Source organism: Pieris brassicae, chromosome 2 (genome assembly GCF_905147105.1).
Source record: "Pieris brassicae chromosome 2, ilPieBrab1.1, whole genome shotgun sequence".
Classification (NCBI taxonomy): Eukaryota; Metazoa; Arthropoda; class Insecta; order Lepidoptera; family Pieridae; genus Pieris; species Pieris brassicae.
In genome coordinates, this window is record NC_059666.1 from 3,049,194 (window position 1) to 3,069,111 (window position 19,918).

Here is a 19,918-nt window from a genome sequence, read left to right on the forward strand (position 1 = left end):
AGACAGTTAATTAAATGTCGATATTCAATCAAGTCTCTAGCATTTTGATTTAAATAAAGCAGCGTCGAAAACGTTTAACTATCTGTCTGACGGAACGCCAGCGTGTTGATTAATAATGTAAATCAAGATGGCGGAGACGACAACAGCTGATTGCTTTTAGTGCAACGTTGGTTTATTGTGTGAGTGGTGGTGTTTTGTAAATGGTTACTCAGCAACTTTAAGAAAAAGAGTCTTGCTTTTTTATAGTGAGTTCTAGTTGCAAACATGGCTTTAGAAGACCCGACACGTTCGTTCAAAGAAACATTTTACGAAAAGCTTTTGGAAGATGATGAGCGACATCAAGGTAGGTTTGTGAGTTTATTTCGTTAGTTTTATATTGGTTACGTTACTAAAATAAGCTCAATGCATTTCTACACTAACGCTTGTGTGTATTGTTTCTTGTAGGATCTACAAGAAAGTCTTGGACGCGGCAAAGAATCAATGACGTAATGAACAATGTGAAGAATGCTAGGGTGACCATGCTTGAACGGGGAAATAAAACGTCCATGAGCTACTACTGGTTAGCCAAATATGACATAATAACGACAGATGGTGAAGAATATTTAATCTTCAAAAGAAAATCGACAGAAGAACCAATTATCCAAATTGTTGCCCGTGAAGACTATTTTGACATCCTGCTGAGTGCTCACAAGAGCTGTGGACACGGAGGGCGAGATAAAATAGTATACTGCCTGAAATCAAAATTGTATATACCCATAAGAGCAATTCAATTGTTCGTAGCTCTGTGCCCTACGTGTGACGGAAAAAGACACGCTCCCAGAAAAAGTATCGTTACGCGACCAATCGTGTCACAAGACTTCAATACAAGAGGACAAGTCGATTTGATTGACTTTCAATCGTGCCCTGATGGTGACTTCAAGTGGTTATTAAATTATCAGGATAGTGCCACCAAATTTTTAAGTCTTCGCCCCCTGAAATCTAAACGAGCATCTGAAGTTGCCATGGAGCTCATGAAAATATTTATGACATTTGGGGCGCCCGCCATTTTACAATCTGACAATGGACGTAAGTTTACAGCAAACATCATAGAAGAACTGACTGCAATGTGGCCTGAATTCAAAATTATACACGGGAGCCCAAGAAGACCTCAAACTCAAGGGAGTGTAGAGAGAAGTAACCAGGACCTGGAAAACATGCTGCGAATGTGGATGAAAGATAATAAATCCACTAATTGGTCAGTCGGGTGCTATTATGTTCAATACCAAAAAAATTCATCATTCCATCAGATAATTGGCCGCTCACCATATAAAGCCTTATTTGGTAATGATCCGAAAGCCGGTTTAGCCCAGCTTGAAGCTGCACAGGTCTCAGTTAATAAATCAGAAGAAGCCCAGGTTGTGGAAGTACCGGTCCTAAAAAAGGAACCAGAAGAAACCCACCTTATGAACGTACAGGTTTTATTAAATAAACCAGAAGAAACCCAGCTTGAAGCCGTACAAGCCGAAGAAGAAATATCATTTCAAAGGAACCAAGCGCATATTGGCATAAAGCGTGCGGCAGAAATAATGATAGACAATACTGCCAAAAAATTTAAACCACTGAATGTTGGTAGTAGCGTCCTTATCAACGTGCCTAAAGTGGATCGAGGCCCTCTGGACACCAAAAATATAAGAGGAAGGATTGTAGATTTCCGCAATGGTGTTTATAGAGTAGGAACGAAAACTGGCACTATAAAAAACTGGTTTCCGAGGCATGAATTGCAAGAGCCGGTGGATGTTTACCATGATGATATATCGGATGTCCCAATTTCATTAAGTGAAGCTGTTAGGAATGAGTCCATGTTTCGAGGCTTCCAAAAGTGCACCTGCAAGCCTGCACCGAAGCAATGCTTCTCAAACAGATGTGCATGTTATAAAAATAAAGTGCTTTGCGGCTCTAAGTGCCACTCCAATTTATCTTGCATCAATAAATAAGTTTATGCTGTGAATTTTTATTCGATTTTATAGATTTTGCATAATTTTCTCGTGATAAAATATTATTACTGTTTATTACTCTTCTCTATTATATATTTTTGTACAATAATTAGGTTAATATTGTGTGAAACATATAACTTAATATGTTATTCAAGGTACCTAAAGTCTCATTATATTTTAAAAGTTTAATTTTTTTATATAGTTTAAGTTATTTAACGTGTTTTTATAGTATTTAACATATTGCTTGTGATCTCATTCAAGTCATCTTATGTGTTAAAAGGATTAATGTGCATCCGTTCATGCGAGCATCATCATGTAAGTATATTTTTCATTTGGTTCGTTGATTTTAATTTTGTTGTTGAAGATAATTTATAGATCCTTTTTGTATGCCTTGTCTCATCCATACAATTTTTATGGAATAGGTTCTAGCTTGTATCTAGTTTAAACTTAGGTTGAGCAATAATGCTTAACATGCAATTAATAAACGTAAAACGAAAAAAAACAAAAAAATGTACCAAATATCTGCAGCAGAACATGTTTTATTTTTTCTAATTAAGGAAACATAAAACACAACAATATATTTTTTAGGCTATTCATTTTCCTAAATAATGAAATATCTTGGTCCCCTACAAAAGCTAAATTCTTACTTGAAGCGGGCACGACGCCTAAAATGGACGTGACGTTTCATCGATCTGATAAAGGCCAGTTTAGCAAGGTATGATCTTCAATTTCGGTTGGGTCAAACAGGCCTTGCAAAGGTGGCCTTTGTCAGATCGACAAACATCCACAGCACCTAAGAGGGCATTACGGCTTATGAATAAATATAAGACAAGCAATGTCTTTTTACTATCCATTTTTTCCAATCAAATATCTTGGTCACCCTACCAAAGGTGAAATGCGTCTAGTTGTCAAGGAACGTTTAGGAAACTCGTTAAACGTTTCGTTCAGTCACTTGTCTGACGGAGCTTTTAGAGACTTTATTGAATATCTATAATTAACTGATCTTAATTAATTAATCTAGAGATTCAATTAACTCTCTGTTTTAACTACTCTACTGCGACATATCGCACCTTTATTTTGAAACGAAATTTTAACTAAATATAGTTCATCAATGTAATTTTGTTTAGATCGTCAAAATCTACAGAAGGAATTTGATGTCTATTTAATTTCCTAGTATTTTGGTAGATGGCGCTTAATTTAAATGTTCTAAACTGAAATTTAAAACATAATTATTAGCGAAACCGTTACTACACAAGTTGTCACCTAGTATTTACGGAATTGACTTAAAAGTTTATGAAAAAAAAAACTGTAAGGCCGTTTGTTGACCACCGCCGTCACCGAGAGCGAGATTATTTCGGACCGAGTTTAAAATGACGTGACGGCGATTGTGTGTCCACCGTTCTAGTTTTTAATCGCCAAGTTTTTGTCCTACACAAAGCTTGTAAGGAGCTGCAACCATTACACCATGTTCCACATGACATCTTAAGTAATATATAAAATAATAATAAAATAAATTTAAAACAAAGATTTGTCCTAAAGCAGCCGGAGGCCTGGTGAAATAGGAGCACGCACTTACATTTTCGTGGGAACAACACGCAAACAAGTGTGAACAACACGTGTGGACAAGAACAAACGTGTTTTGTATAGCCGGCACATCACTCGGCCCGGTTTTATGACGGGCCGAGTTCTAGCGGTCACGCCGATCTACTGGAAATCTCGGCGGCCGGTATGACGGCGCTTGGGTGACACATCGCCATATAAAATGTATGTATCGGCGCCGTCATCACGTTCTCGGTGACGTCCCGTTGACGGCGGCGGTGGACAAACGGCCTATTTGTTTAGCTACGGCAGATTTAGACATTAATGTAAATTATTTACTTATATATATTTGATAGTGTGGTTTTTAGTTTAGTCAGTTTATTTTTATACGATATATATATAATGCTAGGGGAATAACATTGAATTTACCATTTAAATTGACCTGTGCATAAAATATATTTAAAATTAATTATTATAGTCCTTATAATAGTTAGAATTTTTTAAATATAGAGTAACATTGTTTTTAAACAAACTACATAATTGAAAAATTAATGATTTCAAAAGTGTTACTATACAAATTAAAGTTCCTATAAAAATGTAATCATAGAAAATAATAAATTATATAACTGCACACCTTTAAAAGAAGCCGACTATTTAACAAATAATCTCAAAAATATCTCATTACAAGATAAGTTACTTACTTTTTTTATAAAGAGATAAATAATGATCCAAAAACCGTCAATTCTTTTTCCTTTAAAATTAAGCATTTTGGCTTAATAACGGTTCAATAAAGGTGCTTTATATACGGTAAAAATCTAATATAACGACATCGGTGGGACTACTCCTATTTGATCGTAAAAACCGATAGTCGTTATACATGATTTTATTAAGTACCTAATACATATAATTTTGATTTTGGTCAATAAAACCGGTATGTTGTTCTAAACGATGTCGTCGTAAACGGTTTTGACGGTACATATAAAAAAAAATTGGAGCCTTTGTCATTGATACGCAAACGTATATTTTCATACTCACTGAAAAAGCTTTTGCGACATCTCAGTAGCGAGCAGCGTGGCCAGATTACCCGGTTCTTCGTGAGCTGCACTAAGAAAGCCAGCGATGGCAGTACAAAAGTGTTCACGAACGCCATTCGGCAGGAACTTTGCCAGGTTCCATTGCATCGTTATGGACTTCTAAAACATTAAAAAAATCTTAATGATTTTGAATGTCTTAATCAAATAAAAACTAGTTCCTAGTTCTAATGCTGATATATAATATATGCTGATATATGATGAATATCTATATGCACACAAGTTCCTTAATACCTCCGGATACAATAAATAATTCCCCTAGAATTAGCCAAAGAAAAAAAATCTAATAATGATAAGAGGGATCAACAACAATTTAATAGCCTTTGCGTTTATAGTCCCTTATATAGGAGCTATTTTATAATAATAAAGCCCGAGATCGCAGTACAAAACTGATAACGAATGCACCCCAGAGATTTTAATTGGGATTTTAAGAAAGCTTTTACAATCTTGTCTCGTTTAATAAATCCGAACAACGAAAACTAACAGTGGTACAAATAAAAACTTACTTATTCGAACCTTACACTAGGAATAGTTATACTTAAAGTAAACTAAGATTAAGGAGATCATAATTTCTTACTTATAAACTCATTACAACGTTGGTATAATTATTACCACGTTATGCCGTAGGCACAACACGGCAAAGTCGCATTTCATTGACAAACATAAGGAAAAATAGAAATTTATCTCGGATAATCGTATTTCTGTCAGTTTGACGTTTGCAGTCGCTGTGATTTTGATCCGAGGTTGTTTATTTTGTTTATAATAACCAGTTTTAAAATATTTTAAAATGCCTAATAATTAAAGAGAACTGAATTTTATTTTTTTTATAAAATAGGGGGCAAACGGGCCAGAGCACCTGATGTTAAGTGATACCGCCGCCCATGGACATTCTCAATGCCAGAGGGCTCGCGAGTGCGTTGCCGGCCTTTTAAGAATTTGTACGCTCTTTTCTTGAAGGACCCTAAGTCGAATTGGTTCGGAAATACGGGCGGGCAGCTGGTTCCACATAGCGGTGTTGCGCGGCAAAAATTGCCTTGAAAAACGCTCAGTCGTGGAACGGCGGACGTCGAGGAATTAATTGGAAGAAAGAAGAAAAGGTACGTAGAATTGTGAATGTCGAGTAAAACTGAAACATTAATGTTGCTTTTGTTGAATTTTAATTTGTTTATTGTGTTCGATTACAGCAGCTTTTTAGAAATATATTACGACACTATCGGTCCATAATTGAAAACAAAGTTTTAAGTACGAACACAATAAGGAGAAAATGAAGGCTTGGAGCGAAATATCAGAGAAATTAACCATATTAAACTAAACCGTATCTCAAAAACTACATTGTGTGATCAAAACATATAATTATTTTTTAGTTGTGCATGGAGCCTAAACTAATACTCTCTTATTTGTGACAGAAAGCAAGTAAAGATAGTTCTAGTTTCAGGGAAGCCTTATATGCATAATTTCCATAGTTTTTAAGCTCTGGAAAGTGAGAACATTCAAAAAGAACACTAATATAATATAAATTTGAAATTACAGACAGGCATTCTAGTACTCACTTTACAAGACTTTAGTAATCACTTAAAAATCAATAGAATAATGTTTTATTTGTTTAAATGACTTAATTGTTAAGAAAACCTAAACCTTCAAAATAAGCGCCTTCAAAGGGAACACAAACAAAGAATTAAGAATACGGCCAAGATACACAGCTAAGTAAAGATAAACATAAAATTACAGATAGACATACTAGTGAAGACTTTGGTAGTCACTTTAAAATAAATAGAACAATGTAATAAAAATTGTAAATCTAAAAATAACACAATTGTTAAAAAATTATCAAACTTAAAAGTTTTCTTTAATAAATATGGCCCTCACTGCTGCTCCACGCAGCAAGGGTGAGGAGGATGAGGGTGCTGTTGGTGATGGAGGCATGGTCTTATCATCGTCATCAGAGATAGGTTCCTCTTTCAAATCAATATTGTGCAAGACTGCCAATGGTACTATATACATCTTGGTTCTGTTGATGTTCTGAATCCCCTGATCAGTTGTTCCATACGCCAAAACATCTCTCCACTTTGCTTGTTCTTTATACTTTAGTACTGGTGTAAATAAATCAGGAGTGTAAGCATAGCCAGAGTCTCCTAGATTACATCTACCATGAACTTCTTCCCCCTCAATATATTGTTTAAAAGGCTTTCATTAAAAATACGTCAGTCATAGTTTAGGTTATGTAATACTTAAACTAGGATGGCGGCTGGAATAACGCTAGTATGAACCGTTACACCGACGTTATACTAGGTTTAAGTTATTCCGGGTTTATTAGTAGACATTTTGATTATTCTTAGGTTATTCTTGGTATAAGATTTTATACCACGTTTATTTGTACCACTGTAAGCGTAAGCCTTTAGTTCGGTAGAAGGAAGAAAGATGAAGAAACAAAAAATTACTCGACTTAAAACGCGTAAAAAATCACAATATTACAATTATTTTTCTCGAATAAAGAAGATAAAACAGATAGGTTTATCAGTCGAGGTCGAATCGTCGTTTCGAAGGAGTATAGGAACGAACATTGTGACACGAAAATGTTATATATATAGAGATAACTTTAAATATCTCATGTGTATGTGTGTGTTTAAAAAGTTATTACCTCATGATCCGGCTCCTCATCAGCAGACTTTGGAACTTGAGATGAACCCACTTCCACTAATCCTTCTGGTAATTTTCCCTGCCATAAAACATATTTACAGTTCAATAAATACAAAGGTATATATATAATGTCTCGTGAATTGAATTCACGAACATTATAGGTTAAATTGCTTTATGCAGAAATGTTTGCACCAAGATATAATCACACGCTTGGTTTTTTATAACCAACAAGACAACTATGTACAACGAGAGAAGCTGTGCTATGCGAATAAGTTCTTTGTATAGTATTGTCCTTTGTTAATCACATCACAGCTGTACAGATAATACAACTTTCTCTATAGCTGTGATACTTTTTGACATTCAACACTCTTTGTCTTCAGTCACCGTGACCACGTACGCTGTAAAGCACGCGAAACGTCGGGAGAAATGTACAATTATGTAAAATAATTATAAGTTTATAATAATACATAGCTTCAACCCGGTCAAAAAGTGTATTCCTTACGTTCTTTTTATTGACATCAAGATCATAACTGTCGAACTATGAAGCTATGTCACTGACACTGTGCACGCACTCTGACTCCTGATTGGTCGTTACGAGTAAAGGTTGACGTTTTTGTTGCCTAACATGGTTTTAAAGGAATGAAATGGTGACATTTATCTTACAAATTAAAAAAAAACATATTTTCAGATAGCGAAAAATTATTCCTATTAATACTTAACATAATTTAGCATATCGATCGTACCTATCCCGTTATGCCATACAATTCTTACGCACATCACTACATCTCTCAAAGACCTGTAAGTGCGAGCGAGACAGACAGATGGAACGTGTAAAATGCACGTTAATATATTCACGTACAGCATTCGTTCCGATACAACGAGCCACGTTAAATTGGATTTATGAACGCATTTTGATTTTTTGTGGAAAATAAATCAATGGCGCTACAACTTTTTTTTAGATCTGTGTCTCAAAATTTTGTATCTGTTTCATGATCATTTGTCAATCTAATAGATGAGTAGGTAAAATATTAGAACCAACAAATTATAAACAACGAATTTTCTGACTAATACGACGAATAAATGATAAATACCTGTATACCAGCAAAGTTAGCTTCATCCAGCCATAGAAGATAGGACCAGCACTGTTTGTACCGAATATCAATGCCGTGGAATAATTCCTTGTTCCTGATGCTTTGTACCACAAATTCCACATAACCTGTTTAAATAATTATAATTAACTGTTGGCTCAAATTTTGATAATAATTTTCACTAGTGGAGGGTACTTAAAAAATCAACTCAACTACCCTCCATTTCCAAAACTTTGTAATTTCGCTACCCTATATTTTGTTTTATTTATGTAAAGAAATAATTCTATATTTTTTAGATTGTTGTTTATATGTAATGTATCAAAACTGACGTTTCATTTAATTGTAACATTAAGATAATTGTTTGTTAGTAAGTGGAAGAAAAAGCATTTTTGTTAATGTAGTTTTTAGATTTCAATAGGAATTTGAATAAATAATAAACTCAGCATATTATTCCTATAATTATTTTACTTGTCTTCACGTATACACACACATATATTTTGTTTTTAGATTATTATTAGTTTTAAGATCTTTTGTTTATAAAATAAGTTAAGAATAAACCTATTGTATTTTGATTTCATTAAAGATCCTAACAATGAACTTTCTTAATTTATTGAACTTAATAGTAATATAAAATTGTATTACACATATTACATATTATTCCTAAATAATTATTGCGTATTGACAAAAACAAAGTGTACAATAAATCCACGTCAAACCGAAGGGCAAGGTATGATTAATTCCAGTCATTTTTTTAAGTACAGATGACAAAGGGGCAGGGGCAGGAATGGACACTCACACTGCCAGAAGGCTCGCCATTTAGGAATTGGTATGTCATATACTCAGAATTATTATTACAACTATCGGACTGGCTTAAAAAAATTAACGTTTGTGTCATTTTTTTAAATTAATTATGTGTTTACATTTTTTACATTACAATTACACTTCCGATATATGTCGAGATTCAGTTACTTACCAATTCCGTCAATAACCGTATTTTTGCTGGTACAAAGTACGATTTTGTTGAAGTCCGCGTACACAATCTGCGAGCCGAGGCGTTTGAACTCGGCTATTAACATGAGAAATAGCTTCTTCATGAGGTTGTATAGAGTACGTCGTAGGGCCGGGTCATATAATAGAGATGTTGGTGTTTTTAGCCATCTGAAATCGTAAATATAAGGAAAACCGTACTTTTAGCGGTTAACGTAGAGCTAGATTAGATCCCCAAATAGATAATTATTTTGATTATCTGTGCGTATCCTTTGCTCTATTTGTTGTCATACTTGCTGAACACTCCCTCGAAAGGGGTGAGCTTTGGCCCGCTCGCGGCTAATACCCCCTTCGGGTGGTGTGTTTATTCGCACCTTGCTGATACAGGGCGGTACGGGGGCGGCCCTCCTATTTGGTTACTGGTTGGGACTCGAGCATAAAATATTTTTTTTATGTTACAGGAGCCATACGGGCAGGAGGCTCACCTGATATTAAGTGATACAGCCCATGGACACTCTCAAGCCCAAAGAGCCGCGAGTGGATGAAAGAGACCCTAAATCGAATTGGTTTGGACATACTTCAGTGGGCAGCTGCTTCCACAATGGTGGTGTGCGGCAAAAACTGCTTTACAAAACGCTCAGTTGTTGAAGAACTACATCTTAGAATATTTTAAAATTTTAAAAAGCGGCAAATATTTTGGTTGTCCCATACAAACCTACAATCATTGTTTCTTAGTACAAATTAGACATTTAAATTTAAAAATTTTTTTATATAAATATTAATTTTCTTTGAGTTTAAAGTAATGTTTTATTACATTTGTAAAATACGTAACGTACGTTATCGTTACGATCTAATATTCACCATTCCATATTGCTCATGCTTTCGTATTTTTATAAGCGTGGCGATTGCTTAGGTCCTAGATAGTCGGGGTTGCGTAAGCACTCTCCTAAGCATTGTAAGCATAGTATTTTATAGTATTACTTTGTTGTAATTAAAACAAAGTTAATATATATTAGAAATTATATCCTCTATTATTAAAGCAAATGGTGGACACAGCAACCTTACTGTTAATCAAGTTTTTGAACTGAAACTTTTTCATCAGCGTTGTAAAAAAATACCGTCACATTTTTCGGTTACGCGTCACATTTTTCGGTTACGCGTCACATTTTCCGGTTACGCGTCACATTTTTCCACGATTGATTCGAAGCCATTAATAACAACAATATATAATAATGATAACAAATATAGTAATAATTAATAATTAATGAAATTCTGTAATAATCTTAGTAGTAATAAGGTAAAATGAAATAATTGTATTATTTGTATCCATGTCTATGTTAATAAAAGCCTTTTGTTAAGCTTTATTTAACCAATTTCTGTAAAGTAAAGTAAAGTAAAGCATATGGTAGATATTTTTTCGAAAAATAAGGTCATAAAGAAGTTTCACTTCTTTCGTGTGTACACTAGTACACGCACACATTTTTTTTAACACGTCAATGATACATTATTATATATAATTCATAGTCCACGTAGTTGTAGTAACCCTTAAAAATATGAAGTCTACAAAGCAATACCTGTAGAAATGCGATATTTGGAAGTCGGCGAACACGTTCTTGTACAGTGTGACGTCACGCAGCCAAGACGCGATCATTGTTCGTAATATCTTAAAGGCCGCGCTGCACTGCGCTGTCTCATCATAGTTTACCGTTGCATTGGAACCTAAAATTAAATTATTTTCAATAAAACGTATGTGTAAAATTTTAACATGCACCACTCTCATCCCTGAGGTCGTAAGTTCGATCTCTGGCTGTTGGACTTTGTATGTGCGCATTTAACAGCTCGAACAGTGAAGGAAAACATAAGGAAACCGGCTTGCCTTATACCGGAAAAGGCTGATCACCTACTTGTCTATTAGATTGACGAAACATATACTGTCATGAGGCCCAGACCTAAAAGGAAGCGCCACAGATTTTTATATTTTTATTGTTTTAGCCTTTAGATTAAACGAAAATATAATAAAAAATATAATATTAAATATAATAATAATAAAATATAATAATATAATTAAAAAAACGTCACGAAAATGAATAAATTATTACCTGTATTTGCCATTACATCCTGTATGTTAGCGTGCTGTGCTCCAAACGATGTGGCAACACTGGTACCTTCCACCTACGAGTATGAAACTATAATTAAAAATTCAAACACTTTTCATAGATTTGACCTTTAGACCCTTTGTTTAGATCGTATTCAAAACCTCTAGGCTTTGCATTGAACAATACGTTCTAGGGCACATTTTTTTTTCAATATAAAGTTCACATTTTATTTCTGTGATGTAGAAACCGTAAACAATTTATTTATGACCGTCATTCTACCACTACTATACAAATTACGTATTACTATTTGAAGTGAAACTTCTTTATTGGCGTTGGAAAAAAAATTGCCGTCACATTTTCGGTTACGCGTCACGTTTTTCCGTTACGCGCCATCTCTTTCTTGTCCCTACCACGGTTGATTCGAAAAGATTCGAAGACATTAATAAACAAGAATATATAATAACGATAACAATGATAGTAATAATTCTATTACAATTAATGAAATTCTGTATTCATGTCTATGATAATAGAAGCCTTTTGTTAAATTTTATCTAATTTAACTTTATTTAACCAATTTCTGTAAAGTTGCATATAGAAGATCATTTTTCGAAAAATAATTAACTTAAATTAAATAACATTTTTAAATAAATAACTATATAGCAAAAATATTACCTGTAATATATGATGCGCCTGTAACAATGCGCATACGCACAGCGCGTCCGTATCTAGTTCTACACACACACTGCCATACGCACCGCTCGAACCCACTGCGCAGGATTTACTGTCTTCTACTTCACTAACTAACCTGAAATTAAAAAAAAACTTTAAAAATAATTTAACTAAATACTAACCTAATCATAACGGCTATGAGCCATTCGCTCGTGCAAACCACTGTATACAGTTCTATATACAGCATGTTCGTTGAAATTACGTAACGTATCGTAGATTTTTCTAATTATTAACATTTCTATGAAAAAAATACAGTTATCTTCAAACGTAATAAGAGACAACCATAAGAGTAAAAAAGATTAGCATTATAACGCTTGACCCTATTTTTCTAAGTAGGTGATTAGAATCCTGATAGAGGTCGATTTTTCTTCGCCATACATAGAGAGAAAAGTTCATTGCACAGCCGTGACTCGAACTTACGCACGTTAAAGCACTGCTCTATTGGATCCATAAGAGTAAGAAAAACACTTTTTGAACGGATTAAAGCTATGTATTATTATTAAAACTTATAGTTATTTACATAATTCTAAATTTTATTTTTTTCCTACGTTTCCTGTACTTTTCAGTGTGCGTGGTCACGGTAATACATAGCTTTAATCCGTTCAAAAAATGTTTTTCTTAATGTGTAAAAGCTATTTTAACAAAAGACAATACTATCCATAAGAGTACCTTTAAAAATATGAAACTCACCTATTATCATCAATCTCCCTGCCTCCAAGATCCGGCCTTTCGAGGTTAGAGCACCAAAGAACGAAATTATGCTTTATGAGATGCCGTGCGTAGAACAGATCCGCACCGAATAACGTCGGATCGGATGGCATGTTTCCGATCGGAACGTGGAAGTATCTATAGATTAGAGAGATTTATATTTATTTATTTCTATGCAAACGTCGAGTAATTTACTTGATTTATTTATTACGGTTTTAATCAAGTTTGGTCATAAAGGCCTTTTCTGATAATTTTTTATACATTTATTTGTCATAAAAAAAACTTCGCCAAATGAATTTTCTCCTACTTTAACCACTTTCTTAAAAACGAAATTAAAACTTTATATACTCTATGACAATCAGTAACATCTCAATCTTTTTTTCTATGACTCACGACGTGATAAATTGTATCTTTAGTATATAAGTTCTCATGTAAGTGACTATTGTCTGTTATGAGTCTTTAAACCTAACCTGTCCTTTGCTGAAACGAAAAGTATTCTTATTGTGGAACAGTCTTTTAATAATAAAATTCTAAGTGTTATGTAGATATTATGTCCAGTACAGACTATAGTCAACGTATTATGAACTGAGGCTTTGGGTCATAAATAATATTTATCTGTCTATCTCACTAGCACTTACAGGTCTTATGAAGAGGTGTGTGTTTTAGAGAATATCGATAACAAAATAGGTACGATCGATATGATAAATTATAAATTAATAGGAAAAAAATTTCGCTGTCTGAATTTTGTCGTCAGTTGTAACCATTAGCTATCATCAAAAGCTTTACTAATAACGACCAATCAGGAGTCAGAGTACGTGCACAGGTAGCTAAGTATCGACAACGGGTTACATTGCATCCACATACCTATTGTCAGTGACATTTATTGTCCGACAGCTCAGTTTAAAATGCGTCGACTTAAGCTGCAGGGAATCTTAGTGAGGGGGCTTAGTGCAAATTATTATAATTAAATGTTATTTTTGTTATGTATAACAAAGTATTTTCTTTCTTTCTTTCCTAATAGAACCTTGATTGAATTAACGATATATATAAACACACAATTATAATAAAATAATTATTTAATTATATACCTGCATTGTTCGATTGTAAGATTTATAACAGAGTCCAAGTTGAGGTAATGTCTCACGATTGCGCGTGCGCCGATTCGCTGCCACTCCAACGTGTTGTATAGAGATTCTACGTCGCGTATGTGAAGCGGCACAAGGGGGAAATCCGACAGACCTGTTCAAAATATTTCATGTAAAAAACGTATTAACAAAAAAATCAAATTTATATATAATTAAAATTAAGTAGAAATAGTCATTTATTTCATTTTAATATGAATTAGTAATTAGTTGTCATACATGACCGAATTATAGTAACCATGGTAACCAATACGGTGCTTCCAACGTTAAAGTAATTTCTAATAAACTCAGCAGAATTGTGATTAAAGCGCTCTTAATCAAAATTACATGGGATAAGTAAAGTCAACTTGTCTGGCATAAATAACGTCAACTTACCTCGCATACGTAAAGTCAACTCGTCTGGCATAAGTAAAGTCCACTTGTCTGGCATAAGTAAAATCAACTTACCTAGCATAAGTAATGTCAACTTACCTGGCATACGTAAAGTCAACTTGTCCGGCATAAGCAAAGTCCACTCGTCTGGCATAAGTAAAATCAACTTACCTAGCATAAGTAAAGTCAACTTACCTGGCATACGTAAAGTCAACTTGTCCGGCATAAGCAAAGTCCACTCGTCTGGCATAAGTAAAATCAACTTACCTAGCATAAGTAAAGTCAACTTACCTGGCATAAGTAAAGTCAACTTACCTGGCATAAATAACGTCAACTCACCTCGCATACGAAAAGTCAACTTGTCTGGCATAAGAAAGTCCACTTGTCTGGCATAAGTAAAGTCCACTTACCTGGCATACGTAAAGTCAACTTGTCTGGCATAAGTAAAGTCCACTTGTCTGGCATAAGCAAAGTCCACTTGTCTGGCATAAGTAAAGTCAACTTATCTAAAATAAATAAAGTCAACTTACCTGGCATGAGCGAAGTCAACGCTGCAGGCGATAGTGCTGCCTGTAGCGCGAGTACTGTAGGACCAAACTTCTCGTCCCGATACCTCTGCAGCGCCCTCTGTATACCGCGGTAAATAGCTCGTGCTTCCGTCTCCACTGTTACCTCCCAATTTAACTCTGAACCGGGTATCGTGCTCTCTACTGTGCCTAGGTTTATTCTGTAGATAATAATTTAAATATAATATCTATACTCATACTAGAAAGGGAAATATTTGATTGTTTGTATTGAAAAGGCTCTAAAACTACAGAACTGATTTGAAAAATCCTTTCACTATTTGAACCCAACTTTATCACTGATGATCATAGGCTATGTAATATTTATTTATAAAAAGAAATAAACCAAAAATAAGATAATTTATATGAAAACTAAATATAATTCGATTTTATAGTGTGAGGGGAGCAAATATGGATATCCAGACCCGTATCAGAGAGCTTAACAGAATGGTCTATCTGGATATGGGTGAGGTTTGGCCAAAACGCGTTCTCCGGAAAGGAAGGGCAAATGGAATGAAGGGATTCCTGGCATATATATGGTAGACGAAATTATGCTAAAAAGTTGGGGCAATCACCGTGATTGTTGAATATTTTAATTGCAAACGATACCTAAATTAATTTGCTGCTGGAGAAAAGCAGAAGCCACAGTTATTTTTTTTCGTAACCGCTCCAATCGAATTATCAACTGTACCGTATTCTAGTATGCTCTTGCTATATTCGCAAAATATAGGTATATGAAAAAGACGAATAAAAAAAATTCTAAATCGCGTACTGCGGAACTATTGACTATAGAGCAAAGTGTTTACAGTTTTATAGAAGACTTTTTGACATTCAAACGTATTCTACAACAGCTTATCGCACAGCTAGTAGACAATATAAAAATACTGTTAATTACCCTATAAGTGATAAGTCGTATATTAGTATAGATTTAATTTTTTTAATATTTTATTTTGTACCCACAATGTAACACTGCAAAATACTATGTTTATTAACACAATTTCACGTATCGAGACGCGAAACCCACTAAAGCCAAACGACTTTGTATCACAATGGTCACGTGTCATATGTCATTCCCATGTTGTGGAGACCAAACTGTATTTACCGGTTTTATCTTTAATTTATACTCAAATTATTGCTATTATATTACAAGCTTCAATGTCCTAAATAGGGCGTCTATTTTTACCATTTGTATTCCATTTATTCACTTAGAATAACTTACTTAGCAGTCCTTTCGGCGAGATACAGCGTGTTCATATTTGGCACTTGATTGGTTTTGACAGTATCCAATACAAAGATATAAGCTCGCTTGCTGGGACCAAGTATAAGGGACCACATACTTCGGCTTGAGTTCGGTGCTGAGTGCTGATAGATGAATATGTGCTTTATTGGTGATATGTCGTCCTATAACAAATACATCAGATGTGTGACGGAATAACATAAAACATGGATTTAGGTACTAAGTGTAATAATGAAATATTCTATTTTTTGAATTTGACAGTTCGTACAGATCTATCGAAGAATAATACCCTCAATTGTGAGCCATTTTAATTAAATTATTCTATTTTTGAATTTGACAGTTTGAATACATGAAATTGTTAGTGTCACAGATAATTTTTTGACAATAAAATAGATATAATTTATAAAGTTACTTAATTTACAACTTAACAGTTAAAATGTATAATTTATTACATACTTTTAAACATTAATGATGCTCTTCAATCATTTCAACTTTCTTTAGTACATATATATTAATAAAAGAAAGCCGGGTTTGTTCGAACACTTCAATTCGAGAACGGCTGAAGTTATTGGTTTTTGATTTACGAAAAATAATTTAACAAAAACAAAATATTTATTAGTTTTGTGATTGTCAAACATTTAATGTCCAGTCAATACGGTAAACTCTCCTCTCAAATCAAAGAACTTATAAAATCAAATCGAAATATTCGAATAGTTTCGTATTTTAGATTAAAAAAATGTAGAATAATATCAGTTGTGAAAACGGATATGCTCTACATATATAAAAGTATTATTTATTTATTTCGTATATTTATTATACAAAACAACACTTACCTGTTTCTGTAAATACGGTTGATGAGCTACACTTTTAAACTGCAGTTGACTTAACGTAAATGTATCCATGTTTGAACCGACCTGTAGTAACCTGCAAGATTAAGTTTTAAAAGCGATGATAGTCGAATTATTTATGTGCGCATGCGCATTCAAATTCAATTATTTATATAGGTAAAACAATGTACACCTATGAACGTCAAAAAAGAAATACGTTATAAATGCTTCTAATTTTACATTTACTGCCATTTGTCAAGGGCGTAGAACGGAAGAGAAGAACTGGCAGTAAACTCTTCACCACTCTTTTAACACTTGCTTATACGGTGAAAGTTTTGACAGGGTGATCACTTGTCTAGAAAAAAAAAACACCATACCGATACAGAAATCTGAATAATCTTTCTCAAGATTTTCTGACTCCCAGAAGGCTGTAGCGTTGCATTGTTTTTTTTAAATCGACGGTAATCACTGCCGTCGCACCACCACTATGTGGAACCAGCTGCCAACTGAAGTATTTCCTAACTAATTCCACTTAGGGTACTTCAAGAAAAGCGCATGCCAATTCGTAATAGGCCGGCAACGCACTCGCGAAGCCTCTGGCACTGAGAGTTACCATGGGCCTCCTGCCCGATTGCCTCCTGTTCTATAAAGTCAGTCAACACCATAATTTATTTTTGTTGTAATACCTTCTTGCTTCTTGTTGGTCCACACTGCAAATACATCCAAGTTGTACGAGAACTCTAAACTCCAGACTCATTTGGGTCTCATATATTCCTTCTATCTCTGGTGCAGACAATTCGCTCATGAGTTCTCTGAAAGGATAAATACAAAATTGTGTAATTCACATACATATATATGACAAGTATTGGTTAGTACGTTGAAGTTCCGGTTCCGGATTCCGAAAAAAAATTCTCTACATTAATTAAGACTCCGTATCTTTGTCGTTGGAATTGTCAATTGCATGGTAAAAAAAACAATAGACAAGAACAGAGTGCCTTCGCCTTTATAGAGACTGTAAGTAAGTGAGACACTTTCATATGTAGAATATCCTTAGAAAATTAGGTTACACTTAAATACTTAAGTCTGGTCTTAAGTTAAATACATGTCGTAAAAAACGTATATTTTTTAAACGAATCGAGGGTATTTGAGAATAAAATTACTGCTACAAAGTACTAAATTAAAATTTGACTAAAAGCAGTAAATACGGTAAAAATATACAGATTTTAAACTTACTGTCTCTTCTCCCTATACAAATGCTCAGGCACCGTATACTGATAAAGATGTACGGCGGGATGCGCTCGCGGTAGAACGCGGTTGCATTTACGGTAGTACTGCCCGGTCTCCTCGATAGCAACTCGGCGATTTACGTAAAATATTCTCGGTACCGTCAGCTTTATTTGATGTAACTCGTTATTCACTAAAGCCCAAAGACGGAATAGACCCGGCTCTGCTGTTTCTGCTATCTGTAATTAAAAAATTGCATAAGAAAGGTTATGGAGTAACTTTATGGTTAGAGCAGCGAACAGATTTAATGAGTTGACAATTGACATTGATATGTTCGCCGCGAGTGTCGTGACAGCAAGGAGAGCTTTGACGCAAAATTATTTCGATCATGATGGATGATTCATTGTCAACTACTTAAATTTCCATTTTTATTTTTTATTCTACAACCAACATCATTGGTATGTTTTCCTGCTTATTTGAAAAAAAAATCTATGTGAAGAATTTAATTGGCCCACATTAAGAAAAACACTTTTTGAACGGATTAAAGCTATGTATTATTATAAAAACTTATACTTATTTACATAATTCTAAATTTTAAATTTTTTCCGACGTTTCGCGTGCTTTTCAGCGTGCGTGGTCACGGTGACTGAAGACGAAAGGTGTTAAATGTCAAAAGTGTCACAGCTGCAGAGAAAGTTGTTTTATCTGTATTTATTGCCCCGAAGTTTTAATAATAATACATAGCTTCAATCCGTTCAAAAAGTGTTTTTATTAATGTGTAAAAGCTATTTTAACAGAAGACAATACAATTGGCCTACATTGTAATATACATCTATTTCTGTATTGTGCTGTTAATCTTCTTAATAAATAAATGTTTTAAGTGGAGTAAGTGACTGATTCCAATAGAGGTCGTTCAGGCACAACCTGGAGAAATACAGATGACTGTAGACCGTAAAGGCCTGCAGAACATGTTAATAAAGCACAGAAAATGCCTGGAACGGTTCTGCGAAGAAATTACCGAATATATTAGGTCCTTACATATGAAATTGGCGTTTTGTATGGGAGGAACAAAAAGTCGAATATTTTTAAATGTAATATATCATAATCAAAGTATGAACCATTGTTTTCTATGCACTTTTGTCATCTCATAGGTAGTTCATTGATCCCTGCAGCTAAGTCGGACGTGGTTTGCGATGGATCCGCTTCCACAATAGCCTTCAATACTTCATTATCAACTTGGGTCTCAGGCCGTCCACGGGGCTTGTTCTGCAGGTCGAAATTTCCAGAACGAAAACGATGGAACCAAAAACGAACTGTGTTTTCTTTTGCAACATGACCGCCTTACACATCATTCACCCTTCGAGTCGTTTCCGCAGCACTAGTGCCACGGCGGAACTCGTACTCTTAAATAATGCGATACTTTAAGTTTTCCATTTTGTAAAATGAGTGACGCAAACAGAAAAAAACAAATGAATGACGGTCATCGAAGCACAAATACATGAGTAAATAGCTGTACAAATTTGAATTTGGAATTCCTTACCAAAGAGGAGGTATTTGAGGTCAAAGTAGCCAGTACGACAAAACGCCAATTTCATATGTAAAGACCTAATATAAAGGCGGCAAACATAACTGAAGGGCGAGCCTTGCGGAATTGCGCTCCGGCTCGCCCATAAATATTGTATACAAAATAGTATATTTAATTACG

General features: G+C 34.4%; 1 protein-coding gene across 1 annotated transcript in view; it reads right to left on the reverse strand.

The window, feature by feature from the left end:
- Positions 1-19,918, reverse strand: part of LOC123718092 (DNA polymerase epsilon catalytic subunit 1) — a 45,167-nt gene that overhangs the window by 2,498 nt on the left and 22,751 nt on the right. Inside the window, exons 25-38 of the mRNA XM_045674478.1 lie at positions 18,223-18,452; positions 17,676-17,801; positions 16,996-17,086; positions 16,145-16,326; positions 14,893-15,089; positions 13,937-14,087; positions 12,831-12,986; positions 12,084-12,216; positions 11,415-11,487; positions 10,890-11,034; positions 9,302-9,486; positions 8,332-8,456; positions 7,242-7,319; positions 4,548-4,705 (exon numbers count right to left, since the gene is read on the reverse strand). Coding sequence (XP_045530434.1) covers positions 4,548-4,705; positions 7,242-7,319; positions 8,332-8,456; positions 9,302-9,486; positions 10,890-11,034; positions 11,415-11,487; positions 12,084-12,216; positions 12,831-12,986; positions 13,937-14,087; positions 14,893-15,089; positions 16,145-16,326; positions 16,996-17,086; positions 17,676-17,801; positions 18,223-18,452 — 2,030 coding nt within the window. The remainder of the gene's footprint in view (positions 1-4,547; positions 4,706-7,241; positions 7,320-8,331; positions 8,457-9,301; positions 9,487-10,889; positions 11,035-11,414; positions 11,488-12,083; positions 12,217-12,830; positions 12,987-13,936; positions 14,088-14,892; positions 15,090-16,144; positions 16,327-16,995; positions 17,087-17,675; positions 17,802-18,222; positions 18,453-19,918) is intronic.